Genomic DNA, 20870 nt, shown 5'->3' on the forward strand with positions numbered 1-20870 from the left:
GACGCACAGGGGACAAAAACAAACATCTGAACAGCAGAGGACATATCCTGACTTAGTCCAAAAACACTGGAGCCTACATTTCCCAGAATGCAGCTGGATGATGTTTCATTGAAACAGTGTCTCTCTGTCCTCGTGTCAGTAACAAGGAGACACTGTGGTGACGTCTCACAGGTGAACCCTCGCAGTAACACTGACGTAGGAATTCAGAAAACTTTTCAGTGACGTGTGTGTGTGTGTGTGTGTGTGTGTGTGTGTGTGTGTGTGTGTGTGTGTGTGTGTGTGTGTGTGTGTCGCTCTCAGGCAGGTTCAGCGTTAAGCAGCTTAGCATCGTCGGCCGCCGAGCTCACAGCCGAGTCCTTCAGCTCCCGACGCTGACAGGAAGTAAACCCTGTTCAACACTTTAGTCTTGTGTGTGTGTGTGTGTGTGTGTGTGTGTGTGTGTGTGTGTGTGTGTGTGTGTGTGACAGTGAGCAGTGAGCTGAGACAGAAACACTCAAACGTCTGAATGAATCCGAGTGAACACATTTACAGGAACCAGCACTTACTTTCACTGTTCAGCTAAACACACACACACACACACACACACACACACACACACACACACACACACACACACACACACTTGGAGCAGCACTCCCTGTTTCCCTGAATGATGACTCACTCTGTTTTTTCTCTGTGCTGAACATGAACAAATCTGCAGCTCTGAGGGAGTAAATCTGCTTTCACACTTTCAGTTTCAGCCAGAAAACAATCCAGACATGTTCTGTTAAAGCGTCGCTCACAAGTTAGTCCATGTTCTTATTGTCCACAAATCTCACGCAGCTCAGGTGCTCAGTAGCTTCTTTTACAGGAGAATGCTGACGAGAAATAATCACATTATACATGTTCAGAGGTGAGCTTTTCAGGTATGTTTGAGTAGCGTCTGCAGGTCTTCCTCTCAGGCTGCGGCCATCGGCCACAGAGACGGGAAACAAGATGCAAATGCAGACAAAGTCAGAACAGGCGCAGGTCAAATGAGTTATTTACAAAAAAAGGCAGCTAACAAAAGGCTTACAGGAAGCTGAGGCAGGCAAAGGTCAAATCCAAAGAAATCAAACAAGCAAACAAACGGAGCAGATTCCAAAAGTCCAAAAACAAGCGAGGCCCAGAGAAAAACGAAGCTCTGGACAACACTGGAGGGCTGCAGGGCTCCACACACGAGGACAGACCGGCACAGACCGAGGGAAGACACTGACCCAAAGACACGAGGGAGGGAAGACTAATGAGGGACAGGTGAGACAAATCAACTAAGGCGGGAAAACACAGGAAGTAAAGCAAAAGATCACATGGGGAGAAGTAAACCTGGAAATAACAAAAGTAACAAAAGTAACACCAAAAACTATGACAGTGCAAGACCACGAGCCAACAGTCGCAAAGTTCCTCCAGATAGAAGAACTTACAACAATCAAACATTCTGACGGGAACACAGTCGCCATTTATTCCTCTGCCGGACTGATGCTCCTTTACCAACCTGCAACCTGGTTCTTCCCAGAACACAAACTGTCACCTGTGAGTGTTTGGCAGCTCAGGCTCATGTTTTTCAATCAGAACATTTCAGACGTTACCAGAAGGCGAAGGCAGAACGACTCCGTCGTGTTTACGGTCCGTTTGGTTGGACGCTGTAGTTCTGGGACAGACAACAGTGGAAGAAGTGGAGCTGACGGTTTAAATGAGTCTCTTTCACCTTCTTTTCTCTGAGACCACGTCCCTGCTGAGGCCGACACAAACCGCCTGGCGGCTCAAAACTGCATCCGACGTCTTCTTAATTTCAGCTTTATTGAATCGGAATCAGGCCGGTGTTCTTTGCTTGTTCCTCCGTGTTTGGACGCCTCATGTCTCCCGCTGAAGGTGTCGTTGCTGCTGTGAGTTTGAGGTCAGTGGCGTGAAGCCTCAGAATGACCTGAAGTGACCTCAGCGTGAAGAACCGAGACCAGCACAGAGGGGAGCAGCAGGAAGGAGGAGTTTGAGGATGTGATTCAGTGGGTGGAGGCTGACGTGATGAGTGGACACACTGAGAGAAAGTCGAGTGTGAAAAGAGTTTCTGGGTTTCGTTACATGCTGGAATTATTTCTTGCTAAACAAAATTTATCCAAACATGATTTTAGTAGTTGTAGTGTGCAGCATGAAGTGTGGCGCTAATGTTAGCTCTGGCTATGTGAGACGACACAAAAAGCTACGTGAAAAAAGTTTCCACATCCAACCTGCCGCTCTGGTTCTTTAAATGGCTTCAGATGAGGCTGAACGTTCACAGTTTCTCTGACTGTTCTCAACATGAAACAGTCCAACACGGCTCCAGCCTGTGGGCTACAATACATGCTACTAGCCGCATTAGCTGTGGAACATGCTAACGCCAAATTCAAAGTCAAAGTCAAAGTCAGCTTTATTGTCAATTCTGCAGTATGTACAGGACAAACAGAGAATCGAAATTGCGTTACTCTTCAACCCTTTGTGACAGGACATATATTAAAAAAGAGATAAATAAAAACTGTACAAACTAAGTAAAAACTGTACAAACTAAGTAAAAACTGTACAAACTAAGTAAAAACTGTACAAACTAAGTAAAAACTGTACAATCTCTGCTGGTCAACAGGCTGACCAGCAGAATAAACATAAAAACCTTAAAACTTACAGGTTCTGAGTCCGAGGTCGGTATCGACCATCTTTGAGCTTCAGTTTGAAGTGAGTCCTGCTTTGTATTGATCCTCAAAGAGTCTGAAGTAAAACCATTAGCACACATGTAGACGAAGAGTTTCCTAGTTGTTGTTGTTGTTGTTGTTGTTGTTGTTGTTGTGGGAACGTTTCCTTCAAGTTCCTTCACTGGGTCTCCTCTTCCTCAGATGGTGACAATACAAGACAGTAGAAGACTTTTGTGTCTGTTCTTGTAGCAACAACAGATAAATTAATGAGAACTAGCAACACACATTTAGTGCTAATTAGCTGTGGATACAAATGATAGCATGCTAACACACGAAAGTAAGAAGGTGACCATCACACAGAAGCTACAGAATCCACTGTTTTGGACTCGACTGATGAAAATAAAAAAAGGTGGTGCAGGACAACAGGACAGAGAGGTCATTAACCAAAGACTGCAGCTGTTACCATGGTTACAGGTTACTACACAGAGAGAGGCGTCCACCCCTGACACACACACATACACACACATCTCGCCTGTTGTGAACAGATGGAGACAAACTTTACTGATGATGTTAGTGTTTATGTGTGTGTGTGTTTTTATTACCTTTTGGGGACCTCTTCCAGCATAAACACAGACCGCTTCACGACCTGTAGTCCTCGTGGGGACCATGTCTGGTCCGAGTTGAGTGAGGTCCTGGTTAGAGCTGGAGTTGGTGATGTTGGAGAAACCAGCAACAGTATGATACGTTTTGAAAGTGGCCAACCAAAGAATCCCTCCCTTCAGACCTCCTTCTAAAGCCACTCTCCCAAAACACCTGAACTGCTGGAGCCCTGCTGCAGGAGGAGTCCAGGAGAGAGCGCTGTGAGGAGCAGTGAGGAGAAAATGACACTGCATGGTCACTGCCCACTGCTGTGGATGTTTACTGTGCTGCTGTGTTAGCTGCTGATCCAGAGTCTGTTGGTTCAGGGCAGACCGAGCCCACCAACACGTCTAACAGAGGAGTTCAGAATAAAACTGAAGTGACCAGTTCAATGACAGTTGGCTGAGTGAGCCTCTGATTGGTGGAGAGGTGTGTGACCTTATCTAAGTAAAGAGCAAACAGCAGAGGTGACACACTTCCTCAGACTTCCTTTTCTCGTGATCACAGTGAACTCAACGCTGCTTCACTGGTGGAGAGTAACTGAGTATATTTACTCGAGTACTGGACCTAAAATAAGTATTTATGCCACTTGTACTTCTGCTGGAGTACATCTCAGAGGCAGATGTTGTACTTTTTACTCCATGTTTATCTGACAGCTGGTGGTTTTGTGCTCCGTCAGCTGACTGACTGTTTCCTCTTGCAGACTCTCAGCAGACAGAACACCTCTCCTCCTATCAGCTGACTGTGCCTCGACCAATAGGAGGCAGGCTGAGGCGGGACGTGGACGGAAGACCCCCCAATCAGGTACTGAGGTTTTACTGCCAGTCTTTGAGTTTGTCTCTGCTTTGTGTTATTCGCCGTGTGAACTCTGACCTTCAGGAAACACAAACCCAGCGCAGGAGCTGCTGACCAGTACGGTCCACTTCCTGTCTGTGTAACCTCACGCTCCACCCTCGCTGTGTCATCATCTCTCTTCACTTCATACACACACACACACTGATTTTATTTTTGCTGACTGTTTAGAAATTCGCCTGACGTAAACATCTAACATGGAACTGATCTCACCCTCTGCTCTTCGTCAGCCAATGAAACATCTGTCTGATCATAGTGCTGCCACGAGCGACTTTCATTTTACTTCACAACAACTCCGTTCGTCTCTCAGCGTGTGAGGTGGATGCCCGCAGCTGAGCGCGCAGCTAAGAGTGTTCCCAGTAGAACTGCAGCAGTGGAGGAAGGTTCCACACAAGAAGAGCTCCACCATCACACAGGAGGCCGACTGCAGTCATTCTGTCACACTAAAAGCACTCTGACTCAGATGATAAGGTGGACCTGAAGCTCCTCTGCTCAGCAATTCAGTATGAACACAGTTCATTTCACAGGGCCACCTTAAAACACACACACACAGGCAGAAATGTGTTGTTAGAGGAGGTTGTGAGAGGATTTAATCTGCTGTGTGTGTGTGTGTTTGTTTCCTCTGCTGTCATCTTCTTTCCCGCCCTGCACGCTGGAACATGTTCAACACACACACACACACACACACACACACACACACACACACACACACACACACACACACTCACATTCTCACACACACACTGGTGAAATGTGAGCATGCTTGGAACGAGTGAGGGCGTGTGAAAGTATGATGTTAGGGTGTGTGTGTGTGTGTGTTTGTGTGTGTTAGCTCTGACAATATGTTAATGGAGCAAGGCGAGCTAATTGCTAACGCGCCGTGAATCCACACAGAGCTTTGAGCGTGGATGGTGACGTTCAGTTCGTCTTTGTACCTGCAGATAGAAGAACGGATGAAAAGGAAGACAGTCTTGCTTGGCTAAATGTCGAGGTGTGGAGGGGCTCACGAGCTGGACTGGTTCTTGTCCTGGAGGTTTTCCAGGCTAGCTGTGTCCCTCTGTTTCCAGTGTTAATGCTAAGCTAAGTTTAGCAGCTGCAGGCTGTAGCTTCATATGTGCTTACAGACGTGAGGGTGGAATCAATCTGAACATCAAAATGTCAGAGAAGAAGAGAATTTATAACGTCCAAATTCTCCTCTAAATCCTAAATAATGCGTTCATTAACAATTCAAACTCTGAGGAGCTGAAAACAGTTAAAGAATGATTGATTGCATAGTTCTAACAACAAATCCTTACATCGCGTTAGGGAACATTCAGTAATTCTTTACGCACACCAACAAATAATTGACAGGCTGCTAATAAATGAGAGATAATAGACAGTTCAGTCAGTGTTCAAGCAGCTTCTAAATGTTAAACAGAGTCAGTCTGAGACGTTCCCTCCTGACTGACAGCGCTGATAATAAACACGATACACTGTGATCGCTGCAGGTTTGATCCTCCACGCAAACACAACACGCTCACTTTATGATGTGTGTGTGTTGGCATCTGTAACAGCTCACCACCCACCGACCTGTCTGCAGGACACAGCGCTGCGGCAGAGGAGAAGCTGCTGCTCAAAGCTAACATCAACATGAATACTGTTAGATTAGCGTCTCAGCTAACTGCTCAAAATGTCAAAAACTACATACAGAAGGAGAAACAAGTGAAAACTCTGCTTTGACATCATCCATTTGTCTTAATGTTCATTGGAGTTGGTCACAGGATGAGTTCCTCTGTGGGTACTGCTAACTGCTTAAATACTATTACTAGCACTACATATTGTGAAGTATTACATACTTGTAATACAGAGACAGGAGAGAGCACCGTCTGCTTTTGTCAGCAGTGCACCGAAACATTTGGCTGGTTCTTAAACAGGTGAGCGATGTGAAGCCAGTTTACTCGGTGAGTCCAGGTGTGCTTGTCCTCTCCAGGTGAAGGAGGTCGTGAGCAGATACGACTTTACAGGATGTGAAAAGAAGTAAACATTCAAACTTCAACGGAAGTGAAGCAACGAGACTGCAGCCACACTGAGAGAAGTGAGCTGCTGCAGGGAGGAACTGGAACCAGAACTCATGAAGTCCATGTCAGTCCAGACTCAGATCAGATCTGCAGTGAAGACTTGGATTAAAGGTGTTGAGTGTGTTTGTTGGTGAAATGAAGGCCTCTCTTTACTTTACTGCTGTCTTCACTTAGAGACTATTTTTCTAGAGGAGTACAGATGGCTGATAGAGAGCTAAATGCTAACAGTAGCATGCTAGCATGCTTACAGACATTGTGTTGATATGCTAACGTTAAGCTACATTTACATAGCATGCTGCAGTATTAGTGTGTAAATGAGACTTTTGATGGAGCTAGACTTCCTGCTTCCAGTCTTTGTGCTAAGCTAAGCTAACCACAGCCTGGAGATCATTACGACGGTGCTGTTTTAATTAAACAGACATGGAGTGGCTTGTTTTAATACGTTGATTTTGGGTTGAAAGTTTGGACGAAGGTGAAGTGATGAGGTGTCAGATCAGACAGTCACCTGTAAAAAGTCAAAGTCAGATCGTTAATGTCATCGTAACGTTAAAACGATCTCGTTCTGATGAGCAGATCTGTTCACTCGCTGTGAGTGTTGGACTCGACCGCCTTCACCTGGCAGAGCAGGTGTGTCTGACCTTTGACCCCCGCTGGGTTGGAGGACAGGAGCTGCTGCTGGCAGCTGGGTGGTGTAGCTACCGCAGACTTCCTGTCCTGAATCACCTCAAACACACACACACCACCTGTCTGTGTGTGTGTGTGTGTGTGTGTGTGTGTGTGTGTTCACCCCAGCAGTGATCACATACCTGCTGGTAGCTGAAGCTATAACGCGCGCACACACACACACACACACACTCTGAGGCGAATGTCTGCCAGGTGAGTCAGGTTCAGGTGACCTTGGAGTTGAGAGTTTTTCTGTTTATTTTAGAGTTTTTGGACTTTTTGCCTCTCTCTGAAGGGTCCTGTTCACACCTGCAGAATAAACCCTGATCTTACCTGAATCAGAACCATGATGTCACACCTGTCAGACACCTGACCAACCACATCTCTGACCGCTGCTGTCAGTCACCTGATCTGTGGGTGGCATCACATCTCACTGTCATTTTTGATTTTGATGAAGTATTCCTATACAGTTACACACCTGTACACCTGTACACCTGTGAGTGCGTGCGTGCGTGCGTGCGTGCATGCATGCGTGCGTGTGTGTGTGTGGAGAATCATTGTTCAGTTCTACAGTTCATATCAGCACACAGTGAGTTACAGGCTGTTTGTTGGTTCATTGATAATGTCTCTGTTTTCATAGATGTGACTAACAAGACCTCTGTCTGTCTCTCTCTGTCTGTCTCTCTGTCTCTGTCTGTCTATGTCTGTCTCTCTGTCTGTCTCTCTCTGTTTGTCTCTCTGTCTCTGTCTGTCTCTGTCTCTCTGTCTGTCTCTCTGTCTCTGTCTCTGTCTCTCTCTCTCTGTCTGTCTGTCTCTGTCTCTCTGTCTGTCTCTCTCTGTCTCTCTGTTTGTCTCTCTGTCTCTGTCTGTCTCTGTCTCTCTCTCTCTGTCTGTCTGTCTCTGTCTGTCTCTCTCTGTCTGTCTCTGTCTCTCTCTCTCTGTCTGTCTGTCTCTCTGTCTCTGTCTGTCTCTCTCTGTCTCTCTCTGTTTGTCTCTCTGTCTCTGTCTGTCTCTGTCTCTCTCTCTCTGTCTGTCTGTCTCTCTGTCTCTGTCTCTCTGTCTGTCTCTCTCTGTCTCTCTCTGTTTGTCTCTCTGTCTCTGTCTGTCTCTGTCTCTCTCTCTCTCTGTCTGTCTGTCTCTGTCTCTCTCTCTCTGTCTGTGTGTCTCTGTCTGTCTCTGTCTGTCTCTCTCTGTCTCTCTCTGTTTGTCTCTCTGTCTCTCTGTCTGTCTCTCTGGCTCTGTCTCTCTCTCCAGGTCTCTTACATCATCACTGTGGATGGAAGTGATCATGTTGTTCATCTGAAGAGAAATGAGTAAGTTGGGATCATGTTATGATCGTGTACATTGAACTGTTGTTCTGATTCAGTTTATTGATTCAGTTTATTGATTCAGACAAACAAACAGGATCAGAACAGAAAAACACAGATCACAGTTCAGTACATTTAAAAAGCAGAAAATGGTGTAAAAATGAGTAAAATAAAGAAACGAGGACGTCCACACAGCATGTTGAATGTACTTTGTATCACAGAATCAGTTAATGTGCCTTTAATCTGCGTGTGCAGGACAAACTGGGACGTTATTATCAAGTCTGATGACATCATAACAGACCCTGCAGACCGGCCAATCAGATCCTGCCGAATATGATGAAACTCAACCGATAATGTTTAGTCTTTAATGTTCCACTGACGTCAGACAGCTGCTGATCGATAGAGTTCAGTTTTATTTCCTTCGGGTCTGTTTCAATCGTTCAGTTCAGCTGGTCAGGGATCAGTGTTTCAGTGTTTCAGTGTTTCAGTCCAGCAGGTTTTGATGTGAGCTGTGTTGACAGAAGAAGACAGAGCTCTGTGATAGTCGGCTCACTGTCTGCCTGCTGGGAACAAACTCTGATAAACTGCATGATAACAGTCAGCTGAGGCTCGTCTGAAGGACCAGAGACAGCACAGCTGAAGACAGACAGACACTGAAATGATCTGCACATGAACACATGACTGGTCTGAGATCAGTGCTGCTGTTAGCTTTGCAGGCTGCTGTGACATTTATCCAGTTAAAAGGTTAATTAAAAAGGTTTATGAGGCACCTGGATCACAGGTGAGCAGAGCAGCAGCAGAATAAATGACCTTTGACATGAACATTGTGGGTCGTGGAGACTGAATCCATGTGTGATCTGCTTCAGCTCAGTCAGCTCATATATATATTATGATGTCACACAGACTGAAGTTTGAATTTAAACAGATTATTGATTATTATTTTTAACCAAACCTTTATTAACCATACTCATACATCTAGAGTATGAAGGAGGAACAGAGCTCAGCCTCACCTGACGTCATTTGTTCGGCTGAAGCTGGTTTGTTTTGATGTGAACCTGAGAGGCGTTCACACCTGTGCAGGTTTTATCTGAGTGCCTCCTGCCGCTGCTGCTGTTTACACGTTGTTAATAAAGGTCAGAGATTTTGAATTCTCTCTTTAAGTAACGGGTACAGACACTAACATGCTGCTGCTGCTGTTGTTGTTTTCAGACTGCTGCTTCCTGCAGACTTTACTGTGTTCTCCTACAGTCACAATGGATCACTCATCACATCCAGACCACCTGTACAGGTAACACACACACATCTGATCCCTGCTTATTCTCCAGGGAGCCAATCACTTAGCAGATCTGGGCAGCCAGGAAGTAACAAGGCCTTTGATGTGACCAATCAGAGCGTCAGATAATGAACTACAACAGGAAGGAAGCTGGGATCAGCAGAGGAGGATGAGCCAGTGAAGTCGAGCTGGTCTGAGATCAGCGCTGGTCTGAGATCAGCGCTGCTCAGTGTGCTGCTGAAGCTTCTGTTTGGTTTATTGAAACAAGACGTTTCCCAGCAAGAGAGGCATGATGGGACTTCCCTCTGAGTGTGTGTGCGTGCGTGTGTCTGTGTGTGTCTGTGTGTGTGTGTGTGTGTGTGTGTGTGTGTGTGTGTGTGTTGTTAGTAAGTGCATTGATATTTCCTGTCTGCAGACCTACTGCACTCTCCACTTTTCTCTTCCCTCTCTGTCCTCTGCAGTGTTTGATATCTGGTCATTGATGACGATGATGATGATGGTCATTAATGATTGACAGCTTCTGGACTCACTCTGTGAAGTCCTGAGTCTCAAACTCAAATAACTTTATTCACAGTTTCACTTCCGCACTTTTATTAAAGAAACTCACATTTTACTGTCCTCAGCAGTAATAAAGTGTCGGCCATCAACAGTTCCATTAGTGTTGTGGTGTGTGTGTGTGTGTGTGTGTGTGTGTGTGTGTGTGTGTGTGTGTGTGTGTGTGACAGTGAGCAGAAACACTCAAACGTCCAGAGTTTGAATGAATCCAAGTGAACACATTTACAGGAACCAGCACTTACTTTTACTGTTCAGCTAAACACACACACACACACACACACACACACACACACACACACACACACACACACACAAAGGCTTTTATAAGCTCCTCTGGAATTGATACAGGAAGTGTGTGTGTCATCCTGTCTTGTGTGTGTACTTCCTGTCAGCTGATTACTCACAGTCACTGTAGACTGTCCTCATAAGTATTATATTTTATATTCATGTGTTGTACTGCTATATTATATTATATATTATATATATGTTCATACAAGTATTATTACTCAGTTATATATGTTATTCTGGTGTTTGCTGTTACAGTAGATGGTATCAGATTACCCTTACATGTACTTTACAGTCACACCAGTGTGTCACTTCATTTGAGACAGTACTGCAGTATTAGTTGTAGTACAACACGTGTCATGGGTACTGTGTGTCTGTTCATAGACTTTATTCATGTACTGTATAACAATGCACTGTGTGTACGACGTGTCTAAAGCTGTCATAAATGCAGTGGAGTTAAGAAGGACAATATTTCCCTCTATAATGTAATACTCAACCAAAGCACAGGTACCTTAGAATTGTACTTGATGTACTTGGTTACTTTGACCACAGGTTACTGGATTGTTGTCTTCTCTTTGAGGGGATGTGAAGTGATGCTTTAATAAAGAAATATATGCATGAAGTGAAGAGAAGACAGTGAGATTTACAGCAGATAAAAGCTAACAAACATTATGAAACAGAAAGAAAGGAAACATGAGAGTTATGAGAATGAATACAAATACACAACATACAGTAATATGAGTTAATAAACTCACTGTTCACTGTCTGAGGTTAAAGTTCAGTTCTCTCTGGTATCACTGTTTGCTCTCTGTGTGTATTGTCACTTGTTTTAAGACGTATTTGCAGTCAGACTGGTGGGGGTTAGTGTCAGGTTTTCCCTGTCAGTTCCAGGCTGTGTGGAACAGAGCACGCTGCCCCCTGCTGGTGCCTCCGGGACACACAGCCTGTGTCAAACTGTGACATCACTGAGCTCACACGTCTGTCTGTGTCGCCATAGAATCACTGTCACTATCAGGGCTCCGTCCAGGACATGAAGGGCTCCTCTGTGGCTATGAGCATCTGCAACGGCCTCAGGTAGCACACACACACACACACACGTTTCACCAGTCTCTGTGTGCACTGAAGAGTCCGAGGACAGAACCTCAACCCTGCAGGTGAAACCGTCTCACCTGTGACGTCACATTGTGACTGAAAAACAACGCAACCTTTTGTCTCTGTGTCCTCAGAGGAGTGCTGCATCTCGCTGACGACAGTTACGGCATCGAGCCGTTAGACCACGCCCCCGACCAGCACCTGGTCTACCGCCTGCAGGATGTGACATCACAGCCCCGGGGGTGTGGAACACCACACAATGATGAGCAAGACCACGGCAACGCCACAGAGCACGCTCAGTACGAACAAGAGGAGATCCACCACAGACAGCACAGCAGGGTGGGTCCACACACACACACACACACACACACACACACACACACACGTTAGGTTTCCATCACTTTTGGGCCCATTACATAGACTTACATCCATTTCCTGGAGACTTGCCTGAACCATAACCACGACTAGTCTAAACCTAACTCTGACTCTGACCTTCACCCAAGTCTTCACCCTAAGATTTCATGATGGACATTATGGGGACCTGCGTTTGTCCCCATAAGGACGGCAAGTCCCCACAATGTGACTGTAAACAGATGTATGTCCCCACATCTTGATTAAATACAAACACACACACACATTCTTCCAAGAGTCATATTTTTTCTAATTTTTGTGTGTTTCAGATGAAGCGAGCTGTTCTCCATCACACTCACTATGTGGAGCTGCTGCTGGTGGTGGACAACGACAGGGTGACTCACACACACAGACACACACAGACACACACACTCTCTCACACACACACACGCACACACACACACTGTTTCTCTCCTGTTAGATGTGGACTTACTGTATATTTGTGTCATATTATGTGAAGAACTGATGAAGTGATGCGAGTGGAACAAAGTCTGCAGGTGGTTGGACGTGTTGGAACGTTGGTTCCTTTAAGCTCTCGCTCTGTTCTGTGTTTGATGCTGAACGTGCTCTCTGTGTCTTTCTTCAGTATAATTATATGAACAGGAACCAGACGGCAGTGAGGGACGAGATGGTTCATCTGGCCAACTTCATCGACAGCGTGAGCAAACGCACACACACACACACACACACACACACACACTGAAGTCTAATACCACTCTGTAAAAATTCTCTGTCACAGATCTACATTCAGCTGAACGTTCGGGTGGTCCTGGTTGGTCTGGAGATCTGGACTCAGCAGAACCTGATCAACACTGACGGAGGAGCTGGAGAAGTGCTGAGTCGCTTCACCCAGTGGAGAGAGAAAGAGCTGGTTAACCGGCGCCGGCATGACTCAGCACAACTCATCCTGTCAGTACACACACACTGAAACACACATACACACACGCTGAAACACACACACACACACACACTGAAACAAACGCATTCACGCAAACTGAAACACACACATATACACACACATACACACACACACTGAAACACACAGTACATGTTGATGATGATGAAGACAGTGATGCTGCTGCTGCTGCTGCTGATGATGATGATGATGATGAAGACAGTGATGATGATGATGATGATGATGATGATGATGAAGACAGTGATGCTGCTGCTGCTGCTGATGATGATGATGTTGTTGCAGGAAGAAGAGTTTTGGAGGAACAGCAGGGATGGCCTTCGTCTCCACTGTCTGCTCCAGAAGCCACGGGGGCGGGATCAACGCGGTATGCTGCTTCCTGCTCTCTTCTTATTGGCTGACTCACCTGTGTGTCATACAGGGTTGGGGTCTGTGGGGTCTCATTCGTCCTTCCAGCTCTCTGTGGAACCAGAGATCTGGATTCGTATGATTCTTTGTGTCACAACCTGCTACACAACAAACAGCCTAAAACGTGTTGCATGACGATGTGGTGCCTTTTGGGTCTAAAGAAAAGTTGGTAAATTTAAACCTTAGTTTAAAGTAACTCTGTTTAATAATAAGAAACATTAAAATAATCATCCTGGTGCCTGTTAGTGTCAGTGACTCGGTCAGGGTAAATACATCATGCTAATTATTGATTAGTAGTGTGTGTGTGTGTGTGTGTGTGTGTGTGTGTGTGTGTAACACTGCTGTCATGTCTGAAGAACCTTTATTAACACACACCTCACTGACACACATCTATCTGTCTCTCTCTCAGTTCACCAATAACAACATTCCCTCGTTCGCCTCCATCGTGGCTCATGAACTCGGTCACAACCTCGGGATGAACCACGATGACGGACGCTCCTGCACCTGTCCCGCCCCCGCCTGCATCATGAACTCTGGAGCCACGTAAGATACACGCACACACACACACATTTATGAAACAAACTGAACAGAACTGAACTGACCTAACAAACCTCCTCCCCTCTTTTCTCCTCTCCTCTCCTCCTCCTCTCCTCTGTTCTCCTACTCTCCTCTCCTCCCCTCCCCTCCCCTCCTCTCCTCTCCTCTCCTATCCTCTCCTCACCTCTCCTCTCCTCCTCTCATCCTCTCCTATACTCCTCCTCTCCTTTCCTCTCCTCTCTCCTCTCCTCTCCTCCTCTTCCTCCTCTCCTCTTCCTCTCCTCTCCTCTCCTCTCTTCTCCTCCTCTCCTCTCCTCTCCTCCCCTCCCCTCCTCTCCCCTCCTCTCCTCTCCTCTCCTCTCCTCTCCTCCTCTTCCTCCTCTCCTCTCCTCTCCTCTCCTCCTCTTCCTCCTCTCCTCTCCTCTCCTCTCCTCTCCTCTCCTCTCCTCTCCTCTCCTCTCCTCTCCTTTCCTCTCCTCTCCTCCTCTTCCTCCTCTTCCTCCTCTCCTCTCCTCTCCTCTCCTCTCCTTTCCTCTCCTCTCTCCTCTCCTCTCCTTTCCTTTCCTCTCCTCTCCTCTCCTCTGTTCTCCTCTCCTCTCTCCTCCTCTCCTCTCCTCCTCTTCCTCCTCTCCTCTTCCTCCTCTCCTCTCCTCTCCTCTCCTTTCCTCTCCTCCTCTCCCCTCCTCTCCTCTCCTCTCCTCTCCTCTGTTCTCCTCTCCTCCTCTTCCTCCTCTCCTCCTCCTCCTCTCCTCTCTTCTCCTCTCCCCTCCTCCTCCTCCTCCCCTCTCCTCTCCTCCTCTCCTCCTCTCCTCTCCTCTCCTCCCCTCTCCTCTCCTCCTCTTCCTCCTCTCCTCTCCTCTCCTCTCCCCTCCTCCTCCTCCTCCCCTCTCCTCTCCTCCTCTCCTCCTCTCCTCCTCTCCTCTCCTCTCCTCCCCTCTCCTCTCCTCCTCTTCCTCCTCTCCTCTCCTCTCCTCCTCTCCTCTCCTCTCCTCTCCTCTCCCCTCCTCCTCCTGCTCCTCCTCTTGCCCCTCCCTACAGAGGATCCAGAAACTTCAGCAGCTGTAGTGCAGATGACTTTGAGAAGATGATCTTGTTAACAGGGGGAACGTGTCTCCTGAACGTCCCCCGGCCTGACGAAGCCTACAGCGCCCCCTACTGTGGGAACAGACTGGTGGACATGGGGGAGGAGTGTGACTGTGGATCAGAGAAGGTCTGTTCTTCATTTGACATGAACCTTTGAACAGTCCCATCAGTGTAAAACCGGTAAAGGTCAGGTAGTGGTCTTCCATCAGGGTCTGACACTGTGTGCTCTTACCAAGCTGCAGGCTTTGGAACTACAGTACCCATAATGCTTTGGGTCGTGAACAAGGAATACAACAGTGTGGTTTCAGTGGGTTAGCTGGAACTGGAGTCCTGTTTATCAGCCTGCATTTGTTGTATTAATAGTCTCCATTAATAGTCTGCTGGATTAGCTGTTAGCAGCTCCTGCTAGCAGCATAGCTATGAATGTACAGACATCTGTCACTGGATCACTGTGATACTGACGGAAACCTAAAAACAGGATGATCTTCAGTCCTGCAGTTAGAAGATTTGTCCTGTGTTATGGACTGTGATGATGATGAAGAGAGAGTGACTGAATCTATCGACACTGTGTGTGTTCAGATGTGACTGAGGTATGACGAAGGACACAGAGAACTTAACCTCCTCCATCAGCTGCTGCTCTAACTGTTGACAGAGCTGTCAAACCAGCAGAAAACTACAACAAGTCACTTCCTGTTGATGTTATGTTAATAATTTACTGGAAGGAAACCTCCTGAAGAAGTTCCTTTAAGATATCAGAACCCAAAGCGTTCTCCACCAAACAGAGGAGAAGGAAAGTCACAGTGAAGCACATTAAAACCCCTGTATGTGTGTGTGTGTGTCTGTGTGTGTGTGTCTGTGTGTGTGTGTGTCTGTGTGTGTGTGTGTGTGTCTGTGTGTGTTACAGGAGTGTGAGGAGGACCCCTGCTGTGAGTATCAGACCTGTAAGCTGAAGTCTGGAGCTCAGTGTGCTTATGGAGAGTGCTGCTCCAAATGTCAGGTAAAGACAACCAGCTGACATGACCTTTGACCCAAACACCACCTCCACCCACACAGGTCTGACAGCAGCATCCATCTGTAGCGACTCGCAGGGCTACACGGTGACGTACTGGAGCTGAAGAGCTAACAGCTAACATGCTAGCTTCTGTCAGTCACTGTCTCTGTCTGAGCTTGTTTGTTCATCATTTCAGTCAATAATGATTTTTTGAAAAAGACTGTCAGTTGGTTTGCCTGTTAGCTCGATCGCTAATTGGACAAAACGTCTCCACAGTTAATTAAAAGCTGCATTAGCATGCCGTCCTCCTGCCTGGCAGCGGTTTACAGCTCCTCCATGTTGTCCTCTCCGGCTCTCCGTCCACTGGCCTGGACTCACTCACTCCTGAACTCAGCCTGTGTGAAGAGTCTCAGAGCAGGAAATCAGAACGAACTGGCCAAAAGTTCTCCAAGTGATCAGTGTTGATCCTGTTTGCAGCAGCAGGAGTGAAATTAATCAGGAGTCTGTGCAGCTGTGCTGTGTGCAGGCCCTGAAATACACATGAGAACCTCAAATCCTCAGTTAACACTAGTAACCTGTGTGTGTGTGTGTGTGTGTGTGTGTGTGCGTGCGTGTGCGTGCGTGCGTGCGTGCATGCATGCATGTATGCGTGCGTGTGTGTGTGTGTGCGTGCATGTATGCGTGTGTGTGTGTGTGCGTGTGTGTGCGTGCATGTATGCGTGTGTGTGTGTGCGTGCGTGCGTGCGTGCGTGCATGTATGCGTGTGTGTGTGTGTGTGCGCGTGTGTGTGTGTGCGTGCATGTATGCGTGTGTGTGTGTGTGTGCGCGTGTGTGTGTGTGTGTGCGTGCATGTATGCGTGTGTGTGTGTGTGTGTGTGCGTGCGTGCGTGCGTGCATGTATGCGTGTGTGTGTGTGTTCAGTACCTGCCAGGTGGAACGGTGTGTCGATCCAGTACAGATGAGTGTGATCTACCAGAGTACTGCAACGGCTCCTCATCCCTCTGTCAGAGTGATGTCTTTGTCCAGGTAAGACCTGAACCATCTACCTGTCTCTGTGTCTCTCTGTCTGTCTGTGTCTCTGTCTGTCTGTCTGTCTCTCTGCCTGTCTGTCTGTCTGTGTCTGTATGTCTCTGTCTGTTTCTCTGTCTCTCTGTCTGTCTGTCTCTCTGCCTGTCTCTCTGTGTCTCTGTCTGTTTCTCTGTCTCTCTGTGTCTCTCTCTGCCTGTCTGTCTCTCTGTCTGTCTCTCTGTGTCTCTCTCTGCCTGTCTGTCTGTCTGTCTGTCTGTCTCTCTGTGTCTCTCTCTGCCTGTGTGTCTCTCTGTCTGTCTGTGTCTTGTCTCTCTGTCTGTCTGTCTGTCTCTCTGTGTCTCTCTCTGCCTGTGTGTCTCTCTGTCTGTCTGTCTGTCTGTCTGTGTCTTGTCTCTCTGCCTGTCTGTCTGTCTGTCTGTCTGTCTGTCTCTCTGTCTCTCTGCCTGTCTCTCTGTCGGTCTCTCTGTCTGTCTCTCTGTGTCTCTGCCGGTCTCTCTGCCTGTCTCTCTGCCTGTCTCTCTGTCTGTCTCTCTGTCTGTCTCTGTGTGTCTGCAGGTAGACTGAGCTGCCTCAGGGGGGCGCTGTGACAGCAGCTCTCAGCGGTGTGAACTGTATTGTGTAACTTTCTTCTTCGTGTGTTTCAGAACGGGCAGCCCTGCAGGAACCAGCAGGCCTACTGTTACAACGGGAAGTGTCAGCACTTTGACGGACAGTGTCAGGCCATATTCGGATCCAGTAGGTGTTCCACCTGTTGTGAAGATGTTCACTTCACTACGTCATAACTTCCTCCAGTATGACCTCATACTCAGCTCATGTCTCCTCCTCCTCCTGCTCCTCCTCCTCAGAGGCGAAGGCAGCTCCTGAAATCTGCTTCAAAGACGTCAACAGTAAAGGAGATCGCTTTGGTAACTGTGGCTACCACAACTACGGCTACAAGAAGTGTGAGAGCAGGTAACGCACACACACACACACACACACACACTCCCAGAATGCATTTCACACCAACCAGTGGTGATGGTGGAGGATCTGGGTCAGATCGTTTTTTTTATGTTAGATTTCAGGTATGTGGTCAGTCTGTCCAGGTGTGTTGAACGAATGACTTCTGCTCAGGTGTCCTGATCACATGATGCAGTGAAGGATGTTTCTCTCTGTCTCCATAGAAACGCTCTGTGCGGGAAGCTGCAGTGCTCCAACGTTCAGGCGGTGACGGTGTTCGGCATCGAACCGTCCATCATCAGCACGCCGATCGCCGGCGGCAAATGTTACGGAGTCGACTTCAGGTTGGGATCGGACGTCCCCGATCCAGGCATGGTGAACGAAGGGACCAAGTGTGGAGACAACAAGGTGAGGAGGCGAGGGGAGGAGAGGAGGAGATGAGAGGAAAGGACACAGTAAACAGGTTGCGTACAGTTGTGGTTGTTCTCTGGGTAATTACCTGCAGACTGAAAGTGTCCATGAAGGGTGGGACATGTGGCTCCGTCTCAGCAGAGTCTGTGAGTCCAGACTGTGGACGCTGAGGACGCAGGAAGAAGGACGAGACGCTGATGCTTGCTTCTCCTTCTGTGGTGTTCAGGTCTGCATGAACTTCGAGTGCCGCAGCGCCGACATCCTGAGCTACGACTGTGACGTGGAGAAGAAATGTCACGGGCACGGGGTGAGGACATCCACCTGTCCCTCTACCTGTCTGCCAGGTGTATCAGTCCATCACACACTAACCCGTCTGTCCGTCTGTCAGGTGTGTAACAGTAACAGGAACTGTCACTGTGACGACGGCTGGGCTGCACCTTTCTGTGAGGTCAAAGGCTACGGCGGCAGCGTGGACAGCGGACCCACCTGGAACGGTACCTTCACCTTTACACCTGTTCGTCAGGATGCTGATGTCGTGTCTGTCCTTCAGTTCATTCACTGGAAGCTGATTCACCTCCCCACCTTCTCCCACTGCTTCAACTTTAAATGAATCTTCAACTTCCTCAACGTTTCTGATTTAACCTCCACTTCAGCTCATTTAGTGTTTCAGCTCTTTCACATGTTTCACTGCCTGAAACACGTTTCAGTTACTGTTCAGCTGAATATTGATCGATCAGATCAGCAGCCGTCTGTCACCTTCACTCTGCTGAAGTCTCTCTCTCTGATATCATGTTTGATCTCTGAGTCTGTCTGTTGTCTGTCTGTCTGTTGTCTGTCTGTCTTCTCAGATAAAGACACGTCTCTCAGGGACGGGTTGTTGGTCTTCTTCTTCCTCGTTCTTCCTCTGCTCGCGTTGGGTGCGTTTGTTTTCCTGCGCAGGAACGAGCTGCTGCGACGACTCGGGCTGAGCCGCAGGAAGAGGTCGCAGGGATACCAGTGAGTCTGCACACACACACACACACACACACAGACACACACACACACACACACACACACAGACACACACACACACACACACACACAGACACACACACAGACACACAGACATACACACACACACAGACACACAGACATACACACACACACACACACACACACAGACACACACACACACACACAGACACACAGACATACACACATACACACACACACACACACACACACACACAGACACACAGACATACACACACACACAACGCTGGACGATTAGTCCATTAATCAATTAATGAATTGATAAAAAATGTGTTAATGATTTGAATATTAGCACGTTTTTCACAGTTTGCTGCTTCCTGTGAAGCTGTCACTATGAATTCTGGGTAACTGTGACGACATTTTGCAGTGTTAACTTGTAACAGTATGAGAGTATTTTTGCAGTGTGAGAGTACTTTTACTTACGTTACTTCCTCCACCACTGCTGCTGTTTTTTGTGCAGTTACTTCGTTTTACAGAAATATTGTTTGTGATTTTGTCATGAAGTGACGTTTGCTGGACCCTCTGATGATCTGTTTTATTGACCTCCAGTCATTTCATATCTCACAGTTCAGGTTTCCCCAACAAGTGAACCGCTGCTCTCACTCTGAATGCACATTCTGCAGTATATTTAGCCACATGACCCTCGCTGGACTCCGTACTCCTCAACACAGATTACTGTGGAAGTCTAAAATATTTCAGAATATTCAGAATCTTTATATAACTTTACTTACATTACCTCATTGTTCATATATCATAATTGAATACATCATAATTGAATATTCTATTGAATATAGATTAAAATAGGTTTGTGCTGTATGTCAGACAGGTGACTGCTGACATCACTTCCTGTCATCATGTCTGAAGGTTTTCGGTCGGCAGCAGCTGACAGACGACGGCTCAGCTGTTATTTCCATAAATAATCAGGACAGACAGACAGACATCTCTGTGCTGCGTTCAAGGACACTCTGCCACCTGTCCTAGAACTGTCCTCAGAGCTGCATTCAATGACACTCAGAGCCGATTTATTTAAAAACAGAAGGTGTCAAAAAGAGATTTTAATACATTATAAATGAAAATAATGTCTGTCATGGCTTCCACCATAAATCCACCAAACGAAACGTTTACTGTGTTTACAAGTCTAAAAAACTAAGTCAGGACTTCCTACAGTCTAATATCTGGAGTGTCGTTGTGGAGGATCCAGAATGTCTCACCCCCATCGTCCCGTCTGTCCTCATGATGAAGAGCAGCAACTGACTTCATCTGTATGGAAACACTCCAGCATTCATCTTCTTCTCTGATGTTTTCTCCTGGTGAAGAGAACTCAGAGGCGCTTTAATCGTCTCTGCTGTCGGTGACAGAGTCCCGTCAGACCCGAACTGGAGGCCAGTTTATCTGAAAATGAGCTGAAACATTCGAACAAACTTGCTCTTTTGTTGTGAAAATCTTTGACTCCACTCACTGACCTGTTGTCACTTCCTGTCTTCAGGGCTGATGGAGCAGCTTCAGCCAATCCCAGCAGAGGACCGCCTCCCAGAGCCCAGCCTCCATCTGTTGCCCGGGGCAACGCCAACAACATCGTCAGAGACGGGGTGAGTTTTCCGCCTCCGGAGCGACAGATGTGATGACAGAGTGTGTTTCCGACTCAAATACTGACACTAAAACATAATTAACACTAACATCATTTCCAAAAGTCTTCTTACAACATAACTGTCCAAATGTGA

General features: G+C 47.1%; 1 protein-coding gene across 1 annotated transcript in view; it reads left to right on the forward strand.

The window, feature by feature from the left end:
* The window catches only part of adam9 (ADAM metallopeptidase domain 9), a 28218-nt gene that overhangs the window by 2363 nt on the left and 4985 nt on the right, over nt 1-20870 (forward strand). The window contains exons 2-21 of the mRNA XM_041937512.1: nt 4018-4118; nt 8141-8199; nt 9403-9481; nt 11304-11380; nt 11533-11737; nt 12079-12144; nt 12396-12467; nt 12549-12718; nt 13008-13089; nt 13540-13673; nt 14706-14877; nt 15655-15747; nt 16663-16767; nt 17415-17505; nt 17616-17721; nt 17931-18114; nt 18344-18424; nt 18506-18611; nt 18966-19113; nt 20636-20738. Coding sequence (XP_041793446.1) covers nt 4018-4118; nt 8141-8199; nt 9403-9481; nt 11304-11380; nt 11533-11737; nt 12079-12144; nt 12396-12467; nt 12549-12718; nt 13008-13089; nt 13540-13673; nt 14706-14877; nt 15655-15747; nt 16663-16767; nt 17415-17505; nt 17616-17721; nt 17931-18114; nt 18344-18424; nt 18506-18611; nt 18966-19113; nt 20636-20738 — 2234 coding nt within the window. The remainder of the gene's footprint in view (nt 1-4017; nt 4119-8140; nt 8200-9402; nt 9482-11303; nt 11381-11532; nt 11738-12078; nt 12145-12395; nt 12468-12548; nt 12719-13007; nt 13090-13539; nt 13674-14705; nt 14878-15654; nt 15748-16662; nt 16768-17414; nt 17506-17615; nt 17722-17930; nt 18115-18343; nt 18425-18505; nt 18612-18965; nt 19114-20635; nt 20739-20870) is intronic.

This window comes from Chelmon rostratus, chromosome 5 (genome assembly GCF_017976325.1).
Source record: "Chelmon rostratus isolate fCheRos1 chromosome 5, fCheRos1.pri, whole genome shotgun sequence".
In the NCBI taxonomy this organism is placed as follows: Eukaryota; Metazoa; Chordata; class Actinopteri; order Chaetodontiformes; family Chaetodontidae; genus Chelmon; species Chelmon rostratus.